The 22612-nt window shown below is 37.6% G+C and overlaps 1 protein-coding gene across 3 annotated transcripts in view; it reads right to left on the bottom strand.

The window, feature by feature from the left end:
- Positions 1-19331, bottom strand: part of SUT2 (sucrose transporter 2) — a 108315-nt gene extending 88984 nt beyond the window's left edge. For 2 of the 3 annotated variants that reach the window (XM_089807570.1, XM_089807571.1), the window contains exon 1: positions 18603-19301. In XM_089807570.1, the coding sequence (XP_089663696.1) occupies positions 18603-18845 (243 nt within the window). In that variant the 5' untranslated portion in view covers positions 18846-19301. Of the gene's footprint in view, positions 1-18602 lie in introns of all 3 variants that reach the window. The other variant, XM_089807569.1, reaches the window with a different exon arrangement.
- Positions 19332-22612: the final 3281 nt, after the last annotated feature.

The following is a 22612-nucleotide window of genomic DNA, read 5'->3' as shown; positions in this document are numbered from 1 at the left end:
CCCCCCCCCATCCTTTATTCATTGAGGCATACAAGTACATATATGCAACCACCCTAATAGTATGAAGGTTGTGACCCATTGAAGGGGTAGAGTATATTCCTTTGTGATTACTTCAAAATTAGTTATAAATTGATAGTAGTTTTAGTGTTATTTATTTTATATATTATTAATTCATTTATTTAATTGTTTTATATAACATTAGAACTATAATTTATTTTCGATTGTCTATTTTAAATAATTATTTAGTTATAATTATTTAATATTCATTTATTTAATTGATATATTATTTTGTCTAGTAATCATGTAGCCATTCTATTTATATTCTTTTAATCAATCAATTTGAGATATCATTTTTTGATTTAATGTTATATTTCTCTATTAGAGGGGCTATTACAGAACATGTATCAGAGCTCTCAATAACAACAGAAGAGCAATACGCCTAGTAGGAGTATCCATCACGTCCACCAACTGAATTTGCAAAACCACACAAATGATGAAGGAACCAAACCAGATCAAATATGGCCGCAAGACTAAAGGGATGTGCACCGACCTCAACAAGAATGATACTATGAGGAGTGAACCTATGACATCTGATGATGCGTCGTAAGAGCAAAGTCTGAACCCTTTCGATCGATGCCCAATCAAAACCAAGGAGAGATGGGCCACAAACCACAGAGCCATAAAGAACCGTCAGCCGAACAAGGGAGTCCAAGAGGGATAACTTGGATGAGGTATCCTAAAAGTGGTGTCTAAAACATTGTTTCTCCGCCATAGCAAGAGAACCCATACCCTTATTAACTCTGGACTGAATCGTCGGTCTCATACTAAACCGAGGTCCAGAAAACTTCACACCCAAATACATGTAAGAGTAAGTGATCTCAATCTCCTGACCTGGAAAAAAGAAGTGAAGATGAGAAGTCTTTGAGCAATTAAAGATCATAACCCAAGTCTTACCCAAGTTAACCACAAGTTGTCGCTGATCACAAAAGGAACCCAAACCATCAAGCAGCCATTGTAAACTCTCAAAAGAAGAAGCAAGAAGAACCATATCATCCGTGAAAAGAAGAATGGAGATCAAAACCTAGAGTAAGTAACAACCATCACCTGGGAGAAATGACATTGAAAGCAAGTCCTCAAGCTCATCAATATATAAACTGAACAAACTAGGGGAGAGAGGACAGCCCCGTTTGACCCCAATGGTGCTATGGATTGGATCTGAGAAACCCTCAGGGGCCCTAAATCTACCCACCACGGTCTCATATAATCTCATAATAGCAATCAATAGCATCTCAGAAATCTCAATCTTTCGTAGCCTCTCAAAAAGAGCCATCCTAGGAACAAAATCAAAAGCCTTACGAAAATCCACAAAGCAGTAGTAAACCTTTGTCGATCTGTGTCTAGCCTCCTCAATAATAGCCCTGTAAAGTGAAAATATGGTCCATAGTCTAATAATCAGCCCAGAAACCAGCCTGCCCTCTAGCTCTACAACCTTTCCTGTCAAGCTCACTAGATAACATAGCATTTAGAGCTGTTGCATAAAGTTTGGCAAATGTGTGCCCAATCATAATGGTTCTGTAGTTCCTAGGGTCAGAGACAGAACCGGTCTTGTGGATAGGGTAAATTAGATGCCTGGACCAAGAAGTCGGGAACCCGGTACAAATTACTCTATTGAATAGTATAAAGAGATAGGGGCCCAGAACCTAGGCACCAAACTTGAAGAGTTCAGCCTGGAACCCCTCCTCATCTGCAACTCTGCTACATCTCATGGATCTGATGGCCTCATAAATGTAAGCGGGGGTGAACAAGTGACAAAAAGGAGGCGGAATGGGGTGGATAGAAGGCTGCCTAGGGATGTCATAGAGAATCATGGTGTGAGAGGTAAGGGAGAAGAGAAATTCAAAATGGAAGGGGCAGAGAGTAAGGAAAAGAAAAAAGGTATGAAGCAAGGATGAATTAATTTAAGAGAAAAAAGATAAGAAAATAAGTGACTCCTTCAATGGGCGAAATTTCTAAAGAGTTGTCACTCTTCATAAAGGTGGTAATTATAAAGGTTTGTAACTCTTTCCAATAGGGACAATTATGAAGGGTTGTGACTCTTGCAAGGCATAAATGGTGAAGGATTGTGACTCATCCAAAGAGTGATATTCGTGGAACGTTTGGACCTTTGCAAAGGGCAGCCATGATGAAGAGGTGTGACTATCCCCCACATTAGAAGATATAAAAAGGAGAATGTTCCAATTGAAACTTCTTTACATATGCCCCAGTGGGATGCTGCAATGCACCAAGAGTTCAATTGCTCCGAACAGAATCAAACATGGTATATGGATCTTCTGCCTCTTCCTAACAGAAAAAAACTTGTTCGATGTAAGTGGATCTATCAAAACAAATTCACAACAAATGGATCATTTCATAAGTGTAAGGCATTCTTGGTAGCAAAAACAATCTCCCGTCTTTTTAGGTTGACTACTCTAAAACTTTTGCACGAGTTGCTAAGATAAATTTCCTCCAACTTGTCCTTGCTATAGCTCCAACACATAATTGGGGCAATCATCAGATGAATGTGAAGGGTGTCTTTCTTTATGGTGACCTTCAAGAGGAAATTTATATGGAGCAGCGACAACGATTCATTTACGGATCTTTCCCTTATTTGTCAACTTCGGATGTCTCCATGGCCTCAGATAGGCTCCTCGAACTTGATATGCTAAGATAGACTCCTTCCTTCTAATATTGGTCTCACTTGATGCCATTTTGATCTGAACATGTGCACCTACAACAAGAAGAAACTCGCATTTTTAGTTCTCTATGCTGATGACTTGTTGCTCACTAAGAGTCACTCATCTACTATCAAGGTAGTAAAAGTTGCTCTAAACGATAGATTTTTTTATGTCAGGTTTTGTCTTTTGCAGTAATTATTGGGGATTGATATCATATAGTCATCTCCAAGTATCTTCCTTTGACAACCCAAGGATGCACTTGATATGGTCTCTGAATTTTGCATGGTTGATTGTAAGCCTTCACCGGTTCCATTTCCATCAAGGATCAAACTGATGCTAAGTTCTCTTCATCCTCAATTGTTGGCACTTTATAGTGACAGCTTGTTGGGAGCCTCATCAGCTTGACTCATATGAGAGCCAGCATTTCATATGTTGTGAGCATGGTCTCTCGATTCATTGAGGATTTACATGAGTTACATTGGAAAGAAGTTAAATGAATCGTCCACTAAATTCATGGTACTCATTAAATTCAATATGTAGCAAACGTGGATATGGCTTTGGTGGGACACAAACTCAAATTGGGTAGGTAATTCTCACGATCGCAAGTCTACTTCAGGATATTACTTCTCACTTGATTTCAATCTAATTTGTCAGTCAAGCATAGCCCACAATAGATCTTTCATAAATAGAGGTTCAGTATTAAGGGGTATTTAATGCAACCACTAAAGCCATTTGGCTTCAAAACATTCTCACTTAACTTGGTACTCCATTCAAAAAGCCTACAATAATATTTTGTCATAACTAGAATGCAATACAGATCTCAAGGAATCGTCTTCATCATTAGAGGACAAAACACATTGAGATACATATGCAATACATTCAAAAGTTGTTTCAGTAAGGCATCATCAATGTTCCACACTAGAGCAAACTGGGAACATCTTCGTTAAATCCTTCATAGGAAGCAAATTCATCCATCTTTGAGGTTAGCTTAGCGTGCAACAAGTGTCTACATAAGGAGGGGCTTCTTTGTCCTTCAATTCTATTTCTATTTAGGGGGACTATTCCTCATATGGGGCACTTCTTATTTTGGGGGATCTCTATGTACATGGGAATCTAATATGGCTTCATTTGTCAAGGCCCACTTTTCACCCACCTAAGCTATGCTTAGGAAAGCGTGCTAGCATAGGTTTTGTATTTTCCTTATGGGATATTTCTCTTTTTTTAAACATATCGTTTAAGCTTGCTTAGGTTATTAAATGTGGTTAAGATGAGGGCATGTAGTGAAATACTTCAGCTACATCATTACTCTCTTCCACACATGGATACTTGAGTTGCACGCTTTTGGCTTGTTGTGCCACCTCTCATAACCATAACCTAAGTAGGTTATGGGGTAGTTGAGTTTCTCACCCTACATTGGCTTTCCATGCCATCTTCCTTTTGCTATCTTCGTTTAAGGAGGTTATGCTAATGTTTTAACATTTACCAAGTAAATAAAGCCTCCCACCTTTAATATAAAGTATGATTTAATGTACCTCGTGGATATATATATGTGTGTGTGTGTGTGTGTGTGTCTCATATTCCTTCCAATGAGTTAGCTGATGAAGAGGTTCTTATCTAAAGCATTGCATCTTAGAGTCAATTTTTTTCTCGAAGACTCCCGCTTAACTCCCATGCGCGACTAGTCGTGAATGCCATTCCCACAACCTTGCTTGCGCTCTGGATTTGGATCATGGCTCTATCTAGTGTCGCCCTTGTTTTCATGTGTGTGTGTTCGCATTGTTTTCCTAGTTCGGTGTTCATCAATTTCGTTGATGCCCTTGTTTCTTTTTGTGTGCATTCACGGTGTTCCTAGCCTCGTGTTCATCCTTGTTGCAAGCGTGTGTTCTCCTTTGGCGGTGTCTCTTTTTGTGCTTGTTTGCTGGTCTCTTTTCTACGTGTCTGTCGTGTGCTCTAGCCAATGAACCCCTGCATTTTTGTTTTCCTCTGCTACACTCTCACGCAAAGCGTGTGTTGGTTGTTTGCTTGACTTACTGAATCCCTACGTTTTTCCTCTATTACACTCTCACACTAGTTGTTGCATTTGGGTTGCGTCTATTCCTTCACTTGTTCTTCTAGCTACTACTTACGACAGTGAGTAACGAATTTTGGAACTCGGTCGAGTTTATTTGCAGTTTCCGCTATTCATTTCACCTTTCTTGGTCATTACTAATTCTCTTGCGAGTGTGGTTCACACTGGAGTTTGTTTGAGCTCTTACCTGCAGTTCCAAGTGTGTCGTTTGTTTTTGTGTGTGTTTCAAAGGGTTGCTCTTGTTACTGTTAATACAATTTCTATATGTTGCAGGCTTATGTGGTTTGTAGTTTGTTGCCACTACTTCATTGTTGGAAGCATGAATGTTGATGATATTCCTATGGGGAATATTGTAGATGATGATATGTTACATTCATGATTGAGTTTGTCATTGACGTCAACATAGCAGTCTTCTATGGTATCTGACAAAAGAACAACAGAAAGATCAAGTTGGTACAGATGGCTAATCGAGTATTCTCACTATCCGAGGTTATGGGAGATACTTTTGAGTATGTAGTATATGCAGTTAACGTCAGGTGAAGAAATGTTAAGTCTGGAAGAAGTTATGTAAGTTTTGGTGGTATGTTCTGAGATAGAGTTTACAGAGGCATGTTCTGGTAAACTTGTTATATCTCTTACCAGAATTGTTATTCTGAGAATCGAGGTCGAGGATGTGAAGAAGACATGTTGATGATCACGTAGCTAAGCTCGCTCGTCATAATATTGCATGTACGGAAAGTTATTTAAGTTGCAAGGCGAAAAGTTAATGTTATCGCTAAGTGTAATGTGTTCTTAATGTGGTCTCATAATAGTTAATTTAGAAGGTGTAACAGCCAACTCAGGGAATTGTTTTATGGATTCAGTATAAAGGAAGGACATTTTCCTTTATCATGAGTATCGAAGAGAAGTGATTTGTAAGCAGCACAAAGAGCGGAATGCAAAGTTGAGCAGAGCAGAGCGGAAGTGAAGGAAACTTCATTGCCGAGGTTTTATTAAGTGATCTGAAGTTGGATACTTGAATCCGAGGTTCGTGACTTGGTCTACAAGGTCTAACGGTGATTGATTTGGTTGATAGAATAGAGGAAAGAGGAACTTAACAATAAATTACTTGTTTGGGCAATGAGCTCTTCTTGTAATTGAAATTGCATGTTTGAGTGGGCTCTTCTTGCATACATTGTACTACAACTCCTAACAGGGTTGGAATCTTCTAACAACGATTCAAAGTCTCCTAACAGGGACTCTATGTACTAAATGTTGTAATAGACTCCTAACAAGGTCCATCCTCTAACAAGGAATATTTATATTAATACATCATCTTGTGGGCATCATTCCTACCAGGGTTTTCCCTCTGATCAAGGGTTTCCCTAGTTAACATATCTGGTGTAATTGTCTATGTACATCTTGTCATGGTTGCTATTTACTTTGGTTGAATGGATAAGATTGTTTAAGGTTAATAAATGTTTTAATTATTGGATAACTGATTCGCCCCCCCCCCCCCCCCCCTCTCAATTATGTTTGTGGACTATTGTTTCTAATTTCCTTGCAACATCTTTGACACTCTTTGTGACCCAATGGTGACTTTAGAGGCAATGGCTGGCTCCATATCAGTGCTCTTTGCGGCTGCTATTCCTGCACCCTCTGTAACATACTAGAGACTGTATGATTGCATGTTGAAAGTGGAAGCAAAAAATCAATGCTTGAGAGATATTGTTCGTGAACTCTCGGAGACCACCACAATTATCAAATTGCAGGTTGAATCCAACTCATCCATCATCTCCAATTTCTCAGCCACTCTCCTCTCTAAAACATCGAACATCAAAAAACACATTGACACGGTCATTGTGCAGTTAGGAGACCTTGACACCTTCAAAAAACAGCAGTGTGATCTCATGACCAAGCACAGTTGCCTTCTATTTGATACTAAGGAGAAGACCAAATCTTAGGCCAATATTTCCACCAATCTAGATTCTACTCCCTTAGTGGGTGTGGAGAAGATTTTACAAGGACAGATTATTGAGGAGCGTTGGAGGCATGCCCATGAGTTTAACCTCAGAGTTCAGGGCCTCCCTATTGTCACTACGAACCCTATGACAATTAGATAGTCGTTTCTTGTTGACCAGCTTGGCATTTCTAATATCACTTTAGAGAGGTGTTAGGTGGGACCGGATGGTACTCTTTTCCTACGGTTCCTCACATTCTGACAAGTTACAGGTCCTTAGATCGAACAGGAAGTTATTCCCTCTTCCTTCAAAGGTCTTTTTAGATGAGGACCTCATTAGAGCACAGGTTGCCAAGTTGTGACACTCAAGGGGTTTGGTTGTGGAGGTGAGGCATGCTGGTAAATGGGTTGTGATCCAAAACCTATGAGCTATTATTTGGGACTCCCCTCCTGGCGGATGAGAATAGCGACTGACTCTTCTTGCCAAATAACAGTCCTGCCAGCAGTCACATGATGGAGAAAATTCCTCCAATTCTCTCCATGTCAACTGTTGGAATGGTAATGGTACTCTTTGGTCATTACCTAGCCTATTTTCAGATGTAGTGGGTTCAACGGATATTTTGGTTGTCAAGGAGACTCATGAGAGTCTAGTCCGCCCTCTTCCAGGGTTTACTGGGTATCAGTGGCTTTCTATCTGTAGGAAGGAGGTTTGTGCGTTTGGCGATGTTTGTGGTTCTGGTGGTGTGGCTTGTTTGATCAGAGATGACCTCTTCAGTGTCACTACTGTTGTCCACTCTAACACCTCTGCTAGATTTATGTGGATCCAAATTAGCCACACCAATCGCCATCTCAAAGACATCTTCATAGCGGTTTGTTATTTCCCACCGGCCACCTCTCTATATGCCATTCATAGTCCAGTGGATAGAGATCCCTTCTCCAATTTGCACAAGTGCATCTCAAAGTTCTTGAGCTTGGGGGAAATCATCATTTTGGGGGACTTTAATGCACGGACCAAACATCTTCAGGCTCCTCTACATGATCGTACTTCAAACTCAATTTGCACTAGGGAGACTGATCCGACCAGTATGGGTTTTCATCACTACTCTCTTGACTGCCTTGGACCCTTTTCTTGTTACGACTGTCATCTCCTCGAGTTCTGTGAGTCTTATGACTTATTGATCCTAAATGGCCTCCCTTGCTTCCCGAGCTCGGAGTCTTTCACTTGTTAGCCCCATTGTGGGGATGCGAGTGTGGTCAACTAACATCCTCATGCCTACCTCAGTTATCCCCTCCATTAGTTGCTTCACCATCACCCGGCCACCTTTGGCTAACCACTCCATCCTCAGCCTTGTTGCCCGCTTCACCCCTCCGTCTTCACCTCGGCTCCACCCACTGTCCTCACCCTCAAGCCCCCATACCATCTTTCGCTTCTCTAAGTGTGATTGCTACCTCTCCGCCTTCCACCTCAAACGACTTCTCCCCCCCTGACCGCTTCACTAATTCCTCTCAGGCTTCGTCCTTATTTGACCTAGTGGCTGTTGGTATCTAGTAGTCTGCCCTCCTCTCCATCCCCCACCGCACCTTCCCCCCTCAGCCACGCTAGTCGTAAATCCTGTCTCATGAACCTTTGGTATGATGTTGAGTGTAAGTCTTTCCACCACTCCCTGCGTGCTTCATAAGCTACTCATTCCCCCTCTTATACTTAGTTGCGCTCTTCGTACCGCCGCCTTCTACGTCACAAGAAACGGTTGTTCGTGGCTTTGCAATGTAAATCCCTCTGCCATACACTCGCCCATGACCCGAAATCTTTTTGGTGTACCTTGTTCCCCTGCCACCCTCCACCATCTTCCACTCTCGATTGGCACTCTTTGGTTTCCCATGCCTCCACTCTTTATGATATCCCAGGCCAGTGGCCCATTCATCCCACCCCCCACCCACTGCCATCTTTTCACTCCCTCCACTATTAGTGAGACTATCAAATTCACGAGATGTAACAAAGTCGTCGATGAGGATGGTTTTCAAGCAGAGCTTTTTAAGATTGGTGTTCCGATTCTTTGCTCTTTCCTTACAGTGCTATTTAATAGAGCGTTGTGCAGTGGGTTTCCTGATTCTTGGTCGGGACATGTGATTTACCCGATCTACAAGTTTGGCTTGGCATCGGACACCAATAACTATAGGACCATCATGATTGGGCATACCTTTGCCAAGCTTTATGCCACAATCTTAAAAATTTCTCTTACCAAATAGCTTGACAAGAGTCAGCGTTGTGCTAGAGAGCAAGCGAGGTTCTCTATTGATTACCAAACTATAGATCACATTTTGACTTTGCGGGCTATCATTGAGGATGCTCGGCACTGTGCTACAAAAGTCTACTATTGTTTCGTAAACTTTTGTAAGGCTTTTGACTTCGTACCTCGAGGGTCCCTTTTCTAGAGACTAAGAGACATTGGTATTTCAGATATTCCTGTGACAGCAATTATGAGACCCTATGAGATTGTGGTTGGGAGATTTAGGACACATGAGGACTTCTCTATTCCAATTCAAAGCACCATCGGGTGAAGCAGGGCTGCCTCTCTCCTCTACATTATAAGGCAACTATATTGATGAACTCGAGGTCTTTCTCCACAAGGCTTCGCTCCTTGGTGATGCCTGCTACTTACACCAGGTTCTAATCTCTATTCTTCTGTTCATTGATGATGTGGTTCTTTTTGCCTCCTCCCCAGAGGAGCTTCAGAGGTTTATTGATGCACTAGCCTCTTTCTGCAACCAGCGTCAGCTGGTGGTGAACTTGAACAAGACTCAAGTTATGGTGTTCAACTGTTTGAAAACTTAACATCTTCACTTCAGCTTCCAAGGTCAGCAGATTAAGATTGTCTCTTCATACACTTATCTTGAGGTTAAGTTCTCTAGTCCCCGCTTCAGCATGAGGCCTGCCCACCTACCCAGGGTGGCCAAGGGGATGGGCTCCCTCGCCCTTCTAGAGAGATAGTGCTTTCAACATAACTTCCAAGACACTATGTCCAAGCTATCCCTCTTGAACTCTCTGGTCAGACCCACAATTTTATATGGTTCGGTAATTTAGGGGTCCTCTCTTCTGGAGTCGAACTGGGCCTCATCTGTTGTCATCGATACACTCTACGCAATATTGGCCAAGTTCAGGGCTCACCCTTTCTGGCTTAGCACCATCTTTGATTTGATCTAGTTCATTCACCACCTCAGAGGCTTTGCGGACTCTGCAAACGGCCGCCATAGATACTCCTAGCTTGCTCACTGCTACTTAGTGGGTATTGCCAGCTTCATGGGGGCGACCAGGGCTCGTTGTTGGTATACCCAATCCACTACCTTACTAAGCTCGATCAGGATTGACATTGATCATCTTACGCCTTATTAGTTCTCTTTGGATGCTCATGTCCATCTCCCCTCATAGTAGGAGTTGAATGGGCACATCAGACTTGACATTTATAGACAGTAAATCTCCACGACTTGGATCAGCCCTCCAAGGGGTTTGCGTCCATAGATGACCTTCTACTTTGAGCACTTTTTGAAGACTCGTAGTGGGATAGTTGTACATCCCATTTACTTGAGCCGACATTGGTGCCACGCCATCCGCATCTCTCTGGAGTCATTTAGAATCGGCTCTCACTGGCTTCGGTACTAGACTGATCGTCCCCTGACTAGAGAGGACCGGATTTGCCACCTTTGCACTTTATCCAAGACAGAGACTGAGATCCATTTCATCTTCAAGTGCCACATCTACTACAAGATCAGAGGCAGGTTGCACTACTTATTTAGAGACTACAGATCCCTCTCGGCTTTTTTTAGTTATTCGGACCAGCTGTGTTCAGCTCTTTATCTCTAGGAGACCTCCCAGCTCCAAGACCACACTTTACAGCTCATGTTTCCTCAAAGCCAGGCCTCCAATCACTTTTTTCCACCCATGCCCCCTTCCAGGGTTATGAAGCGGCCACCTACTACACCTGTCTTTGGGCACACCAAATCAGTCAGGGCTCGTCACAGATTCATCAAACAACGGCATTCTATCTCCAGCATTTCTCAGAGACAGGCCCGGACCCTTGCTCATCCTGGGCCTTACCCTTCGATGTTGGATTTCTTTGTACCAAGAAAGGATAGTTAGTCCTTCTCTCATCTGTTGTTGCTTCCCTTCATTTGCTTTCTTGTTTGTTCTTTCCCAGATGTTGTTTGGCGCTCCTGTTGGGTTGCTCCTTTCTACATTGTTGTATCTTTCAGTCCCTTGGACCCTTGTTGGTCTCTTGTTGGACATTAATATCATTATCTTATCTTATCTTATTATCTTATCTTATCCTCTCCCCTTTACTAGTTTAGTGATAGCTCGACAAGAGTATCGATAGTATTCTCAAATTCTTTGGCAATGTCACTATTTTCTCTCATTTTAGATTTTCTCTTCAATCTACTATTTTGAACCTCAATACTCTATTGAGTAGAGTTGCATGTGATCTACAACCAACATCAAATCTTGGCTCAATTTTGGCTTCTTGCAAAATCTATTAATTTTAACTAGAAAAAAAATATGCATAGACAAGAACTTGGCACCAAAAGTTGAAGCTCTTGGATGCAAGTGCATAGTATGAACATCCTCACATAGCACTACTCTCCTCTGCTAGTCGGCTCAAAACTTTCTAGAACGTTTAACCTAGATGGGGTGCTAGAATTGCTTTAATCTACAAACAAAAATAGGAAAATTTGTTGGACTATTTAAGGGTTTTCCTTAATCAAAACCCCATTTTAGTCTATCAACCTCCACGAACAGCCAAAAGAAAAATGATAGATAAAAGCTTTTATATCCTAAATGCATAAAAGCAATTGATAGACTAAATGATAATAGTGTCAACCCTAGTCTGCAAAGCGAACCACCATTACATGCATATAAATTTGACAACAAAGATAGGTGGCTTTATTTCTATGACAAAGATTATCATGCAACAAATAGAGAGAATGGGAAAATACAATAAGTATGCTGTCAGCAGCCAAGGCTTGTCTTAATAAATGTGATTGATATGGAAGTGAAAGCCCTTTTTTAGAAGATCCAATTGCTATAAAAGAGAGAGCAAACAATAACACAATATTTTGAGAGAACGTTGTGATAGCTGCAAGTATTTTGCTAGAGTTTCCACAAGAGAGAAGAATAAAGGGTTGCCTTAGACAAAATTTGTTTGCTCAGACAAGAGGGAAGAGGCATTGCTTTCTTCTTCTGACATTATAACACACATCATAAATGAGCCAAACAGGAAATATGCCTATAAATAATGCTGATTCATTGGAGACAAACATGTGATTCAAATGTTTGCTTGTCACACTTTTCCAAGAAATTTTGTTGAAATCAAGCACACAAGCTAGTAACATGTGTTCTTTCAATGCAAGAAAAATTCATAATATAGAAATAGCAAAATTTATCATCAAGGCACGAACTAAGACAAGTAAAACATAAGTGTGAAATCACACAAGTGCAATTTTGACAATACCAACACAAGTATCTTAGAATAGGTAAGAATGTCATTATGTAATTGTCTGTTAGCATTGTTGACTAGTATAAATAAATCAAAGTTAACATTTTACCTTCTATTATACCTTTGCAATTGTATGAAGCAAAAGATGTTTCCATAGCTTTTTAGTATTTAATCACTTCTTCTTTATTTGTAGTCTCACATTTCCTTTCTATAATCTTGACATAATGTATGAGCAAAAACCCATATCTTGGATTGGGCAAAATTTTGTTCCATTGCCTCTTCAAAGTTGCTCTATACGATAGATTTTTTATGTCAGGCTTGGGTCTTTTGCATTAATTCTTGGGGATTGAGATCACTTCGTCATCTAATGGTATCTTCCTTCGACAACCCAAGGATGCACTTGATATGGTCTTCGAATTTTGCAAGGTTGATTGTAAGCGTGCGTTGGTTCCATTTCTATCAAGGATCAACCTTAAGGCTAAGTTCTCTTTACCCTCAGTTGTTGGCACTTTAGATTGACAACTTGTTGGGAGCCTCATCAGCTTGACTCGTATAAGAGCCAGCATTTCATATGTTGTGGGCATGGTTTCATTATTCATTGAGGATTTACATGAGTTACATTGGAAATCAGTTAAATAGATTGTCCGCTACACTCAAGGTACTCATGAAATTCAATATGCAGCAAATGTGGATATGGCTTTGGTGAGACACAAACTCAAATTGGGTAGGTAATTCACACAAGTACAAGTTTACTTCAAGATATTGCTTCTCACTTGATTTCAATCTAGTTTGTTGGTCAAGCACAGCCCACAATTGCTCTTTCATCAACAGAGGTTCAGTATCGAGGGGTATTTAATGCCACCACTAAAGCCATTTGGCTTCATTCTCACTTAACTTGAAACTCCATTCAAAAAGCCTACATTAATATTTTGGGATATTTTGGGGTAAATAGAATGCTATACAAATCTCAAGGAATCTTCTTCATCATTAGAGGAGAAAACACATTGAGATACATATGCAATACATTCAAGTGTTGATTTAGTAAGGCATCATTGATGTTCTACACTAGAGCAAAATGTGAACGTCTCCATCAAATCCTTTATAGAAAGCAAATTCATCCATCTATGAGGTTAGCTTGGGGTGCAACAAGTGCCTACTTAGGGAGGGGCGCTCCTTTGTCCTTCATTTCTCTCTCTATTTCGGGGAGCTTCTTCTTTTGGGGAGATTTCTATGTACATGGGAATCTAACATTGCTTTATTTATCAAGGCCCATTTTTCACCCACCTAACCTATGCTTAGGGAAGGGTGCCAACATAGGTTTTTTGTTTAACTTATGTTAGGGAGTATTTCTCTTTTTCTAAACATAACATTTAAGCTTGCTTAGGTTATCAAAAGTGGATAATATAAGGGCATGTAGTGAAATACTTCGGCTACATGCGTCACTCTCTCCCACACACGGGAAGTTGAGTTACACACCCGCTTTTGGCTTGTTGTGCCACCTCTCATAACCATAACATGAGTAGGCTATGGGGTAGTTGGGTTTCTCACCCTATTTTGGCTTTGCATGCCATCTTCCGTAACTCTTTTGCTATCTTCATTTAAGGAGGTTATGCTAATGATTTGACTTTACCAAGTAGATAAAACCTCCCACATTTTATGGGAAGTAGAATTTAATGTACCTTGTGGATGTATATGCCCTTATTTTGCTATATATATATATATATAGGTCTCTCCTCTCACTTTTACTAGTTCAATGATAGCTTGACAAGAGTATCAATAGTATTCTCAAATTCTTTGGCAATGTCACTATTTTCTCTCATTTTAAATTTTTTCTTCATTCTACTATTTTGATCCTCAATACTCTATTGAGTGGAGTTGCATGTGATCTACAACCAACATCAGATCTTAATTCAATTCTCACTTCTTGTAGAATCTAATTTTAACTAGAAACAAAAATACAACTACAAAGGAACTTGGCACCAAAAGTTGAAGCTCTTGGATGCAAGTGCGTAGTATGAACATCCTCACATAGCACTACTCTCCTTTGCCAGTTGGCTCAAAACTTTCTAGAATTGCTTGAATCTACACGCACAGAAATAGGAAAATTTGTTGGGTTATTTAAGGGTTTGCCTTAGTCGAAACCCCATTTTAGTCTATCGACCTCCACAAACAGCAAAAAGAAAAATAATGACAAAAGCTTTTACATCCTAATCGCATAAAAGCAATTGATAGACTAAATGATAATAGTGTCAACCCTACTCTGCAAGGTGAACCACCATTGCATGCAAATAAATTTGACGATAACAATGGGTAGCTTTATTTCTATATCAAAAGATTATCGTGCGACAAATAGAGAGAATAGGAGAACACAATAAGTGTGCTACCAGCGGCCAAGGCTTCTCTCAATAATTGTAATTGATATGGAAGTGAAATCCCTTTTTAAGAAAGTCCAATTACCATAAAAGAGAGAGAAATCAATAACACGACATTTTGAGAAATCGTTGTGATTGCTGCAAGTATTTTGGTAGAGTTTCCACAAGAGAGAAGAATAAAGAGTTGTCTTAACAACTTTTTCTCAAACGTCCATGAAAATGATCAAGAGGGGTTTGTTTGCTCAAACAAAAGGGGAGGCATTACTTTCTTGTTCTGACATTATAACACGCATCATAAATGAACCAAACAGAAAATATGCTTTTAAATAATGCTGATTCATTGGAGACAAACATGTCATTCAAATGTTTGTCTATCACACTCTTCCAAGAATTTTTGTTGAAATCAACAAACTGGTAACATGTGCAATTTTGACACTACCTACACAAGTATCTTATAATAGGTAAGAATGTCATTATGTAGTTGTTTGTTAGCATTGTTGACCAGTATAAATAAGTCAAAGTAAACATTTTACCTTCTATTATACCTTTGCAATCACATGAAGCAAAAGATGTTTCCATGGCTTTTTTAGTAGTTAATTACTTCTTTATTAGTAGTCTCACATTTCCTTTCTACAATCTTGACATGACGTATGAGCAAAATCCCATATCTTGGATTAGACAAAATTTTGTTCCATTGCCTCTTGACAAGCCTTGGTGCATAGGAGTCCAAGATGCTCTTGAGATGTTTGATAACTTAATTTCTCAAAGCTACATAAAAGAATGGAGGAAGCATTACATATACAACTACATAAAGAAATAACCTAGAATAAATGGATTATTATAGACAAGACTATCACATGAAAAGCCCTTTGAGACACAAATAGAGTTACCAAGTTGGATAACACAATAGCAATGCACTATGATTCTCACGAATGTAATTATTGCAATAATACAAGCTTAAAACACGCAAAAACTTCGAAAGACCATAGATGCACAAAATTTTTAAACAAACCTTTGACAGTGCTTTTGAACATTCCCAGAATCCCAGGCCATTTCTATTTATAGAATGATGAATGTTAAAATGGATTTGAAGTGCACAAATGAAGTATCTAAACGATTGAAGGTGCAGTCCTACCACAATATACGCATAAGAACATAGGTATTAAGGATTAGCACCATTAGTCCTTTGGATGCAACTTCACAATAATCAGATCCATCTTATGGTAGATTTGTGATAGTATTATTTATATTTATGCAATGAATAATAATAAATATTAGAAAACAAATGCATATAACCAACACCATAAAGTAAAACTTCTAATGAACTTTTCACTACGTTACCTTCTCAAAACAATTCAATTTATAATGTTGGCAGCAGATGATATATTTGTCTTCTATTTATTTGTATTTACAATTTACTATTATTATGAGTTGCATGTCCAAAAAACACATCAGCCTTCAACGTTCCCAACACATGCATCAATGATCCACTGGCACAAATAAATGGAAACACAATTTTAGGCATGAGCTGTACACTAATAAGCATGATAGTTTCCTTACTACTGTTTTGATGTCTACAAATGTATACCATAGTCATCACCAGCTTAAAGATGAAGGCCTTGTCCCCATCCCCGTATACACATCTTTTAGTAAGTATATTTACAATATCAATGTGTAGGCAATGAATCACAAAGACAAGCAACTTGTTGATCTAGAATAGTTACAGCATGTTTGTTCTGTAAGAGGAAACAGCAATATGTATAGTGTAAGTACGAAGATAATGTTGACAATAAACATCGGGATCAAAAGGCAGAGAAATGCAGATCCATCTGAAAATAAATCAAAATCATCATGTGGAGCGCATTAAAAATGGCAGTTAAGCAAGAGAGAAAGCAGACATTTGAGAGCTCAAGAAGACAAAACAATGGGATCAAAGTTGCTAGCTTAGAGAAAAAAAAGAAAAGACAAGAGAAAGGGAAGAAGGTACCCACATGAGCTGAACAAAGTTAAAAACACATTAAAATGCATGTGGATTTCAAGACATGATTGGAGCACATCACGCGCCAATGGAAATTAGCAATAGTTTACAAAAGTAAGGAGAACCAACCCACTAACTTGTAGACATGATCATGGTGCAATAAAGGAAGCTACAAAAATGTCACTGGCTGAAAAAGTCCCAAGACATGAGCATCTTGTGGAGGGAATGTGCCTAAAACTCTACCAAGCGATTTGTTTATTCAACAAAAGTATGGCATGGATGCCCAACAACCTTGTGTACCTCTTAATCGTGACCTAAATTATATCCACGATACTGCAAAGTTTGTATTATCAACTGGAGTATAGGTTAGAAAAACTGCCATAAGGACTAAACTTGTGACAATACATGGAACTAAGCCCACCTATACATTGTCATGGGAGCACTCAAGGTTGGGATTGTGTATAACCATATTGTTGACCCAACCCTATGCGTGTTATACACAACCTCTATCAAATGTTTAGATCATAGTTCCAAGAATCACGGCGATTCATGCGATTCACGCGATTTGGCGATTCGATTCAAGCCAAACGATTTTTTGTGAATCGGTGAATTGAATCAGCGATAAAGGGTTTATGAAATAAGTTACTCACTGAATTTCAAGGGTTTTTTAAATTTTCCGATTCATGGCCGATTCGATTCCGATTCATGGCCGATTCACGATTTGATTCGGCCTTGCCGATTCCGATTCTTGTTACTTTGGTTTAGATTAACAATAGTCCAGTGGCACAAACAAGGAGTTTTAAGTTGTATGCAAGCCTTCACTCTCAAGCCAATACAAGCCACAAGGACGTGTGTATGTGGGCACCTTTGATCAACAGTCAAAGGATCAGAGCGATTGTAGTCATACGTTCCAAACTAGTAACTTAGGGTGAAGCTAGTGGTCTTTAAAAACATTACCAAAAACCAGAGTAGAAATGCAGGTGATGGCACAAGTAAATTAAGGAAGTTATGAAAAATTACCAACATTTTGAGCAATTGTTCAGCAGAGAGCTACAGAAAATGTGCTCGGCTTGACAGCCATAAAGGCACATGTTTCCAAGTTGAAAGACAGGACAAGAAAAATATCCACCATTCTTAAGGCACTAGCTTTGGTAGCAGCTCCTACAACTGTTTCGAATTTTATTAACTCTGCTATGGTTCCAGTTCTGACCTGGAAGGAAAGTATCTTAAAATTTCAAAGCCAGACCATTTTGGAAAAACTCAAAAGGGCTGTGGTACTAATATTCTGATCCATCTGAACATAGAATTGGGTATTTTGTTTGTTAACAACCAGCGCTGTCTTCACAAAAAACACTCTACTACGGTTTGCTTTTCTCTACAGAATGTCACTGTGATGGCTACTTCTGGAAATTAGAATGCTGATGATGACGAATATATATGTTATCGTTGTGTTATTCGTACACTGTCTTTAAAAGTAAAAATACAAGTGATTTTATGGTTGACAGACTAAATTCCACACCAAATTGGAGCGTAATGCCCCGCTTTTGGAACAAGAGGACCTGTTTACTTTTACCCAATATATTATTTTCTGACTTTTTACTCCCTAAGTTTTCAACTCATCGCAGGCTTGGCAATAAACGAAGTTTTACCTAGATCCTGAGTACAAAATTTCTACCCTGAGGTATAGCTGAGGTGACAATCGATGGCTCCGGAATGAAACTTTCCTCTTTTCTTCTTGCAAAAAAATCGACCCCAAGGTGCTATACACGCTCTTTGCCTTAGCACTGTCCCTTCGCTATCTAAGTTTCATGTCTTCAATTCAGGAAGAATTACAATGAAAGAGAGATCGGTGCCCTCGATCAGAAATTACAAACTCAACAGATATAACGGTTCTAAGTGATCGTGCAGTTCTCAAAGAAGCCCATAAAATTGCCTCCAATGCAGATCCTCACATAAACAGGTTTTCCTAAGAGGATTTAATCAAAGGAAAAAATGGAATGTACTATAGACCGGACCTATTATTACGAAATTAATTCGTAACTGACCTGAATGTAAGGCGTCAAAAGAGACAGCTGTAAAGCCCATCCGAACTGTACACCTGCGGCAATTATAGAACTCAACACCAATATTCTCAATCCGTTAGCATTCGTCGCATTACTGTCAGATCTGGTTACTTCCCCATTCTCCAGTCTTGAGTTCGATTCTGGTGAAACATTTATAGCAGACAATTCAATCTGCGCCTCTTGCTCCAAATGTCTATACGGGACACGAATTTCCTTAGAATTCATTTTTTAATAAGATTTTAAGCATACCCAGTCAGCATACATCTTTGCATCATTCTTTCTAAAATCTCAAAATCACCCAAACCCCTCAGGAAATTTAACATGCAACACAAGGAGATCTGAATATGGGTAATGAGATGCTTCCGATCAGGTCCTATGGAATTTGAGCGCTTAATGGACTCTTCCGGAAACAACAAACCTATTTCTTTCTCTCTTATAATTGAATCCAATTTCTGCTGGTAGAATAAGGTCGAATATTGCTTCACGCGCTTGGATGACTCTTTGTACAATACAAAGAAATTATGTTTGAGCGCGACTGTGAGTAAGCCGAAACTTGCAAAAGGTATTTACGATTGAACATCCTGTTTACTTTTCTTTCAATCGATTGATTTGAGAGTTTAACCAGTTACATTGCTTTACAAGTCTACCCAGCTGTTTCAATTAGTTGAATGTTTTAAAAACAAAAAAATTCCGCTACTTGTTTTTTATTATATTGAATAGAGAGAGCTGGTTACTGTAATATTACACTTCTAGATGATATCTAGTATGAGAGATATCAAAAGTAGGGCAAATTTGTCAAAATGATGGGAGTTTGGAGATGTCTTGTTCGTGTCATATGTGTCATTATTATAGTATTTTAGAGTGTGGTAATAAAAGATTGAGATGGAAAAATAAACTTTTTAATTTGAAGGAATACAAAATGTATTAGAACAAGATTCTTAATATCCTTTGATTTTTTTAGAAGTTGAACCATCTTTAAACTGTATTAAAATTAATTGTAATTGTACATAGAACTTAAGAACTAAAGACAATTAGCCAACAGTGGCATGTTGTGATGGTTAAGTTGTTGTGTTGTTATCCTTGCCATCAAGGTTCAAATCTCATGGGGATGAGGTCCCCCGTTTGTGGCCTCATTGGTTCATAGGTCCAGGTCAAAGCGTTTACCCCTCTTTGAAAATAAGAACTAAAGACAATTGAAAAACATAGACAATTACATTTTGCATTAATGTTTCTAGTTAAATGCGAATAGATAAGTTATAGCTCTTACCAAGTGCAAAATTACTACTTTGTGTCATTAGAATTTTTTTTTTATCGGTAAGAGGCATAAGAGGCCGAAGCCAAGGTTAATTATTTGTTGTGATTAATTATTTCAATTATTAGTTAATCTCAAGTAGATTTGAATCCAAGACCTCTTAATTAAGAGGCGCACAATTTACCATTGTGTTGTAGGTTCTTGCCTTTTGTGTCATTAGAATTTTAACATCAACACCTTTACAAAAAGTCACAACAAGCTCTAAAATAGAAAACTCAAAAGTGTATAAGAATTTTAGAACAAAATGAAATTCTTTAATTTCAAGAGTTTTGAGACTGGAAAGGTCTTCATAAGCCCTCAAGAAATGTTGTTCAATTTCACTAAAAAGATCGCACATACAATAAATAAAATTTCTACAATATTAGTTTGAATGCAATTATAAAGTTGTCATAAATGTCTTGTAATATGTTGTGAACAAATGGATCATTGAGATTTTGTGCAGAGTTAAACAATACCAACCAAAACCCTAACAAAACCATAAGCATGTTATAACTAAATTCTACATATAGAAAAGATATCCACAATTTAAATTGCTTAATATTTGTATCTTAGGAGTCTGCAGTACAATAAATTTTATTTTATTTTTAGCATGTTTGCAATGTAATAAATTAGAAACCAATTGTTTATCCTAAAAGAAAGAATTATATGATTTTAAAACTAGAGAAATTTAAAATTACCAAACAAAAATAATTTTTTTACAAATATTTAACAGAGAATAATTCTTTATTAAAAAAAAAAAAAAAAAGTCTACAATCAATTGTCATCTTTATACACTACTGAATATTTAATCAACAACTTGACACCCAAACATGATATAAGATATCTTAAATTTTAAATACATAAACAATAAACATAATTGTGCATACAATAACTACCATTTTAAAATTCTTTGTAATATTATTTAGTTTTTAGTTTTTAAAATTCTTTGTTACGTTATTTAGTTTTTATTACTTTTAATTATTTTAAAAGATAATGCTTTAAGCACAAAATGAATCAAAATTTTATGAGTTGGTACATTTTATTATTATTCATTTGACTAATGGTAAAGTAAAGTGTGGTGTGACATATCTTTTATAATAATTATATTAATTACACAATTAATACAAAAAGTTAAAATTTTAAAATTTCATTGATTTTTGGTTTTATAAAATAAATTTCTCCATTACTATTTAGTAAAACCCAATAAGATTTTAATTAAATAATATTTATGTTTTTCAAAAAATATATATATATATATTCAAACTTTATAAAGAAATTAAATTTTGAAATTCTTGAAATGATAAAGTAAATGTAGAGTCACATCATCTTTTATGATATTTACAATCATATTAATTGCACAATTAATGCTAAAAGTTAGAGCTTTAAATTTGTATTGATTTTTTTGTTTCAAAAATTAATTTTCTCTCTTACTATTATAAGTGAGAGCCAATAAGATTTTAGTTAAATAGCTTTTTTCCATTTCAAAAAATAATAAAAATGTTCAAACTTTATAAAAAACTTATAATCTAAAAAAAAACTTAAATCTTATTGATTAAACTAATACATTTTATAATTTTTAATTGCATGTAATGGATGCAATAGTATTCCTACCTATGACAGGAACTACTAATAATAATAAAATGTTCATTGTGTAGTTTTTATATCTAGTATTTCACATGAATGTAGTTATGGAGTACTACTTAAATTCAAACATTTAATGTGGTCAGTTGTTGATTATTATCATAACTTTCTTTTTCATGGTTATTGCCTTTTTTTCATTTAATAAAATTAGTTATTGTAATTAAGGATATCAATTAATTATTGTAATTAAGGATATCAAAAAGAATTTTAGATGTTATATATTTTATTGATAATTTAATTATTTGTTTAAGTTTTTTTTATCAGTAAACGGTCAATGGCCATGATAATTGATTATTATTAAAATAAATATACAAATACAATAATGATCCACTGTTCAAACGGGCACTGGTAGGAAAGAACGGGGAAAGAAAACCTCTAGTCTAGCCCGAGACCAAAGTCCTATATTATTACAACATAAAAGATGCATACCTCAATCCAATAAATTATGTCCCATATGTCATAACAATCAAATTACATATAAATCTTGGAGCATGCGCTCTTTGAAGTTTTACAAATTTCCTTGACGAAATTCCATCTCATACTTTACGCTCTTGCATAGGTGCCAGAAACGAGCTTACCTGTCTAACCATCTTGCCAATCAAGAGGTTAATCATAAAATATTGCATACTACTTTAGGCAATGACACCATATGATATGAAGTGAATAGAAAACCCACCTAAAGGAACATTACATAGCACCATATCAAGGATAAACTAGGCTACTCTATAAAACCTAACAAGATATTTAAACTACTACAACTACACTAAACAATGAACAAAGTCATTAAACTAATGAAAGATAACTTATAAAGAAAATCCAATCAAGCCTTAAACTAAGAGCTACATATTCGAATAGAGAGTCCATAAACTATATCAAAAGCACCAATCAGCCAAATCAAATTCTCTTAAGATTCGAAGATGATCCAAACAAAACTGACACCCTACTAACCTCTGTTCTCACTACAGGTAATAGAACACAAAATACCATCCTAAAGCCTAATTCTAAATTAGCCCATTAAAGAGGTTCCAAAGCACGCAATTGAACTATACTACCCTATAAC

Source organism: Cupressus sempervirens, chromosome 10 (genome assembly GCF_028749045.1).
Source record: "Cupressus sempervirens isolate cs-2001-9-10 chromosome 10, ASM2874904v1, whole genome shotgun sequence".
Classification (NCBI taxonomy): domain Eukaryota; kingdom Viridiplantae; phylum Streptophyta; class Pinopsida; order Cupressales; family Cupressaceae; genus Cupressus; species Cupressus sempervirens.
This window is presented reverse-complemented; position numbering and strand designations above follow the sequence as displayed.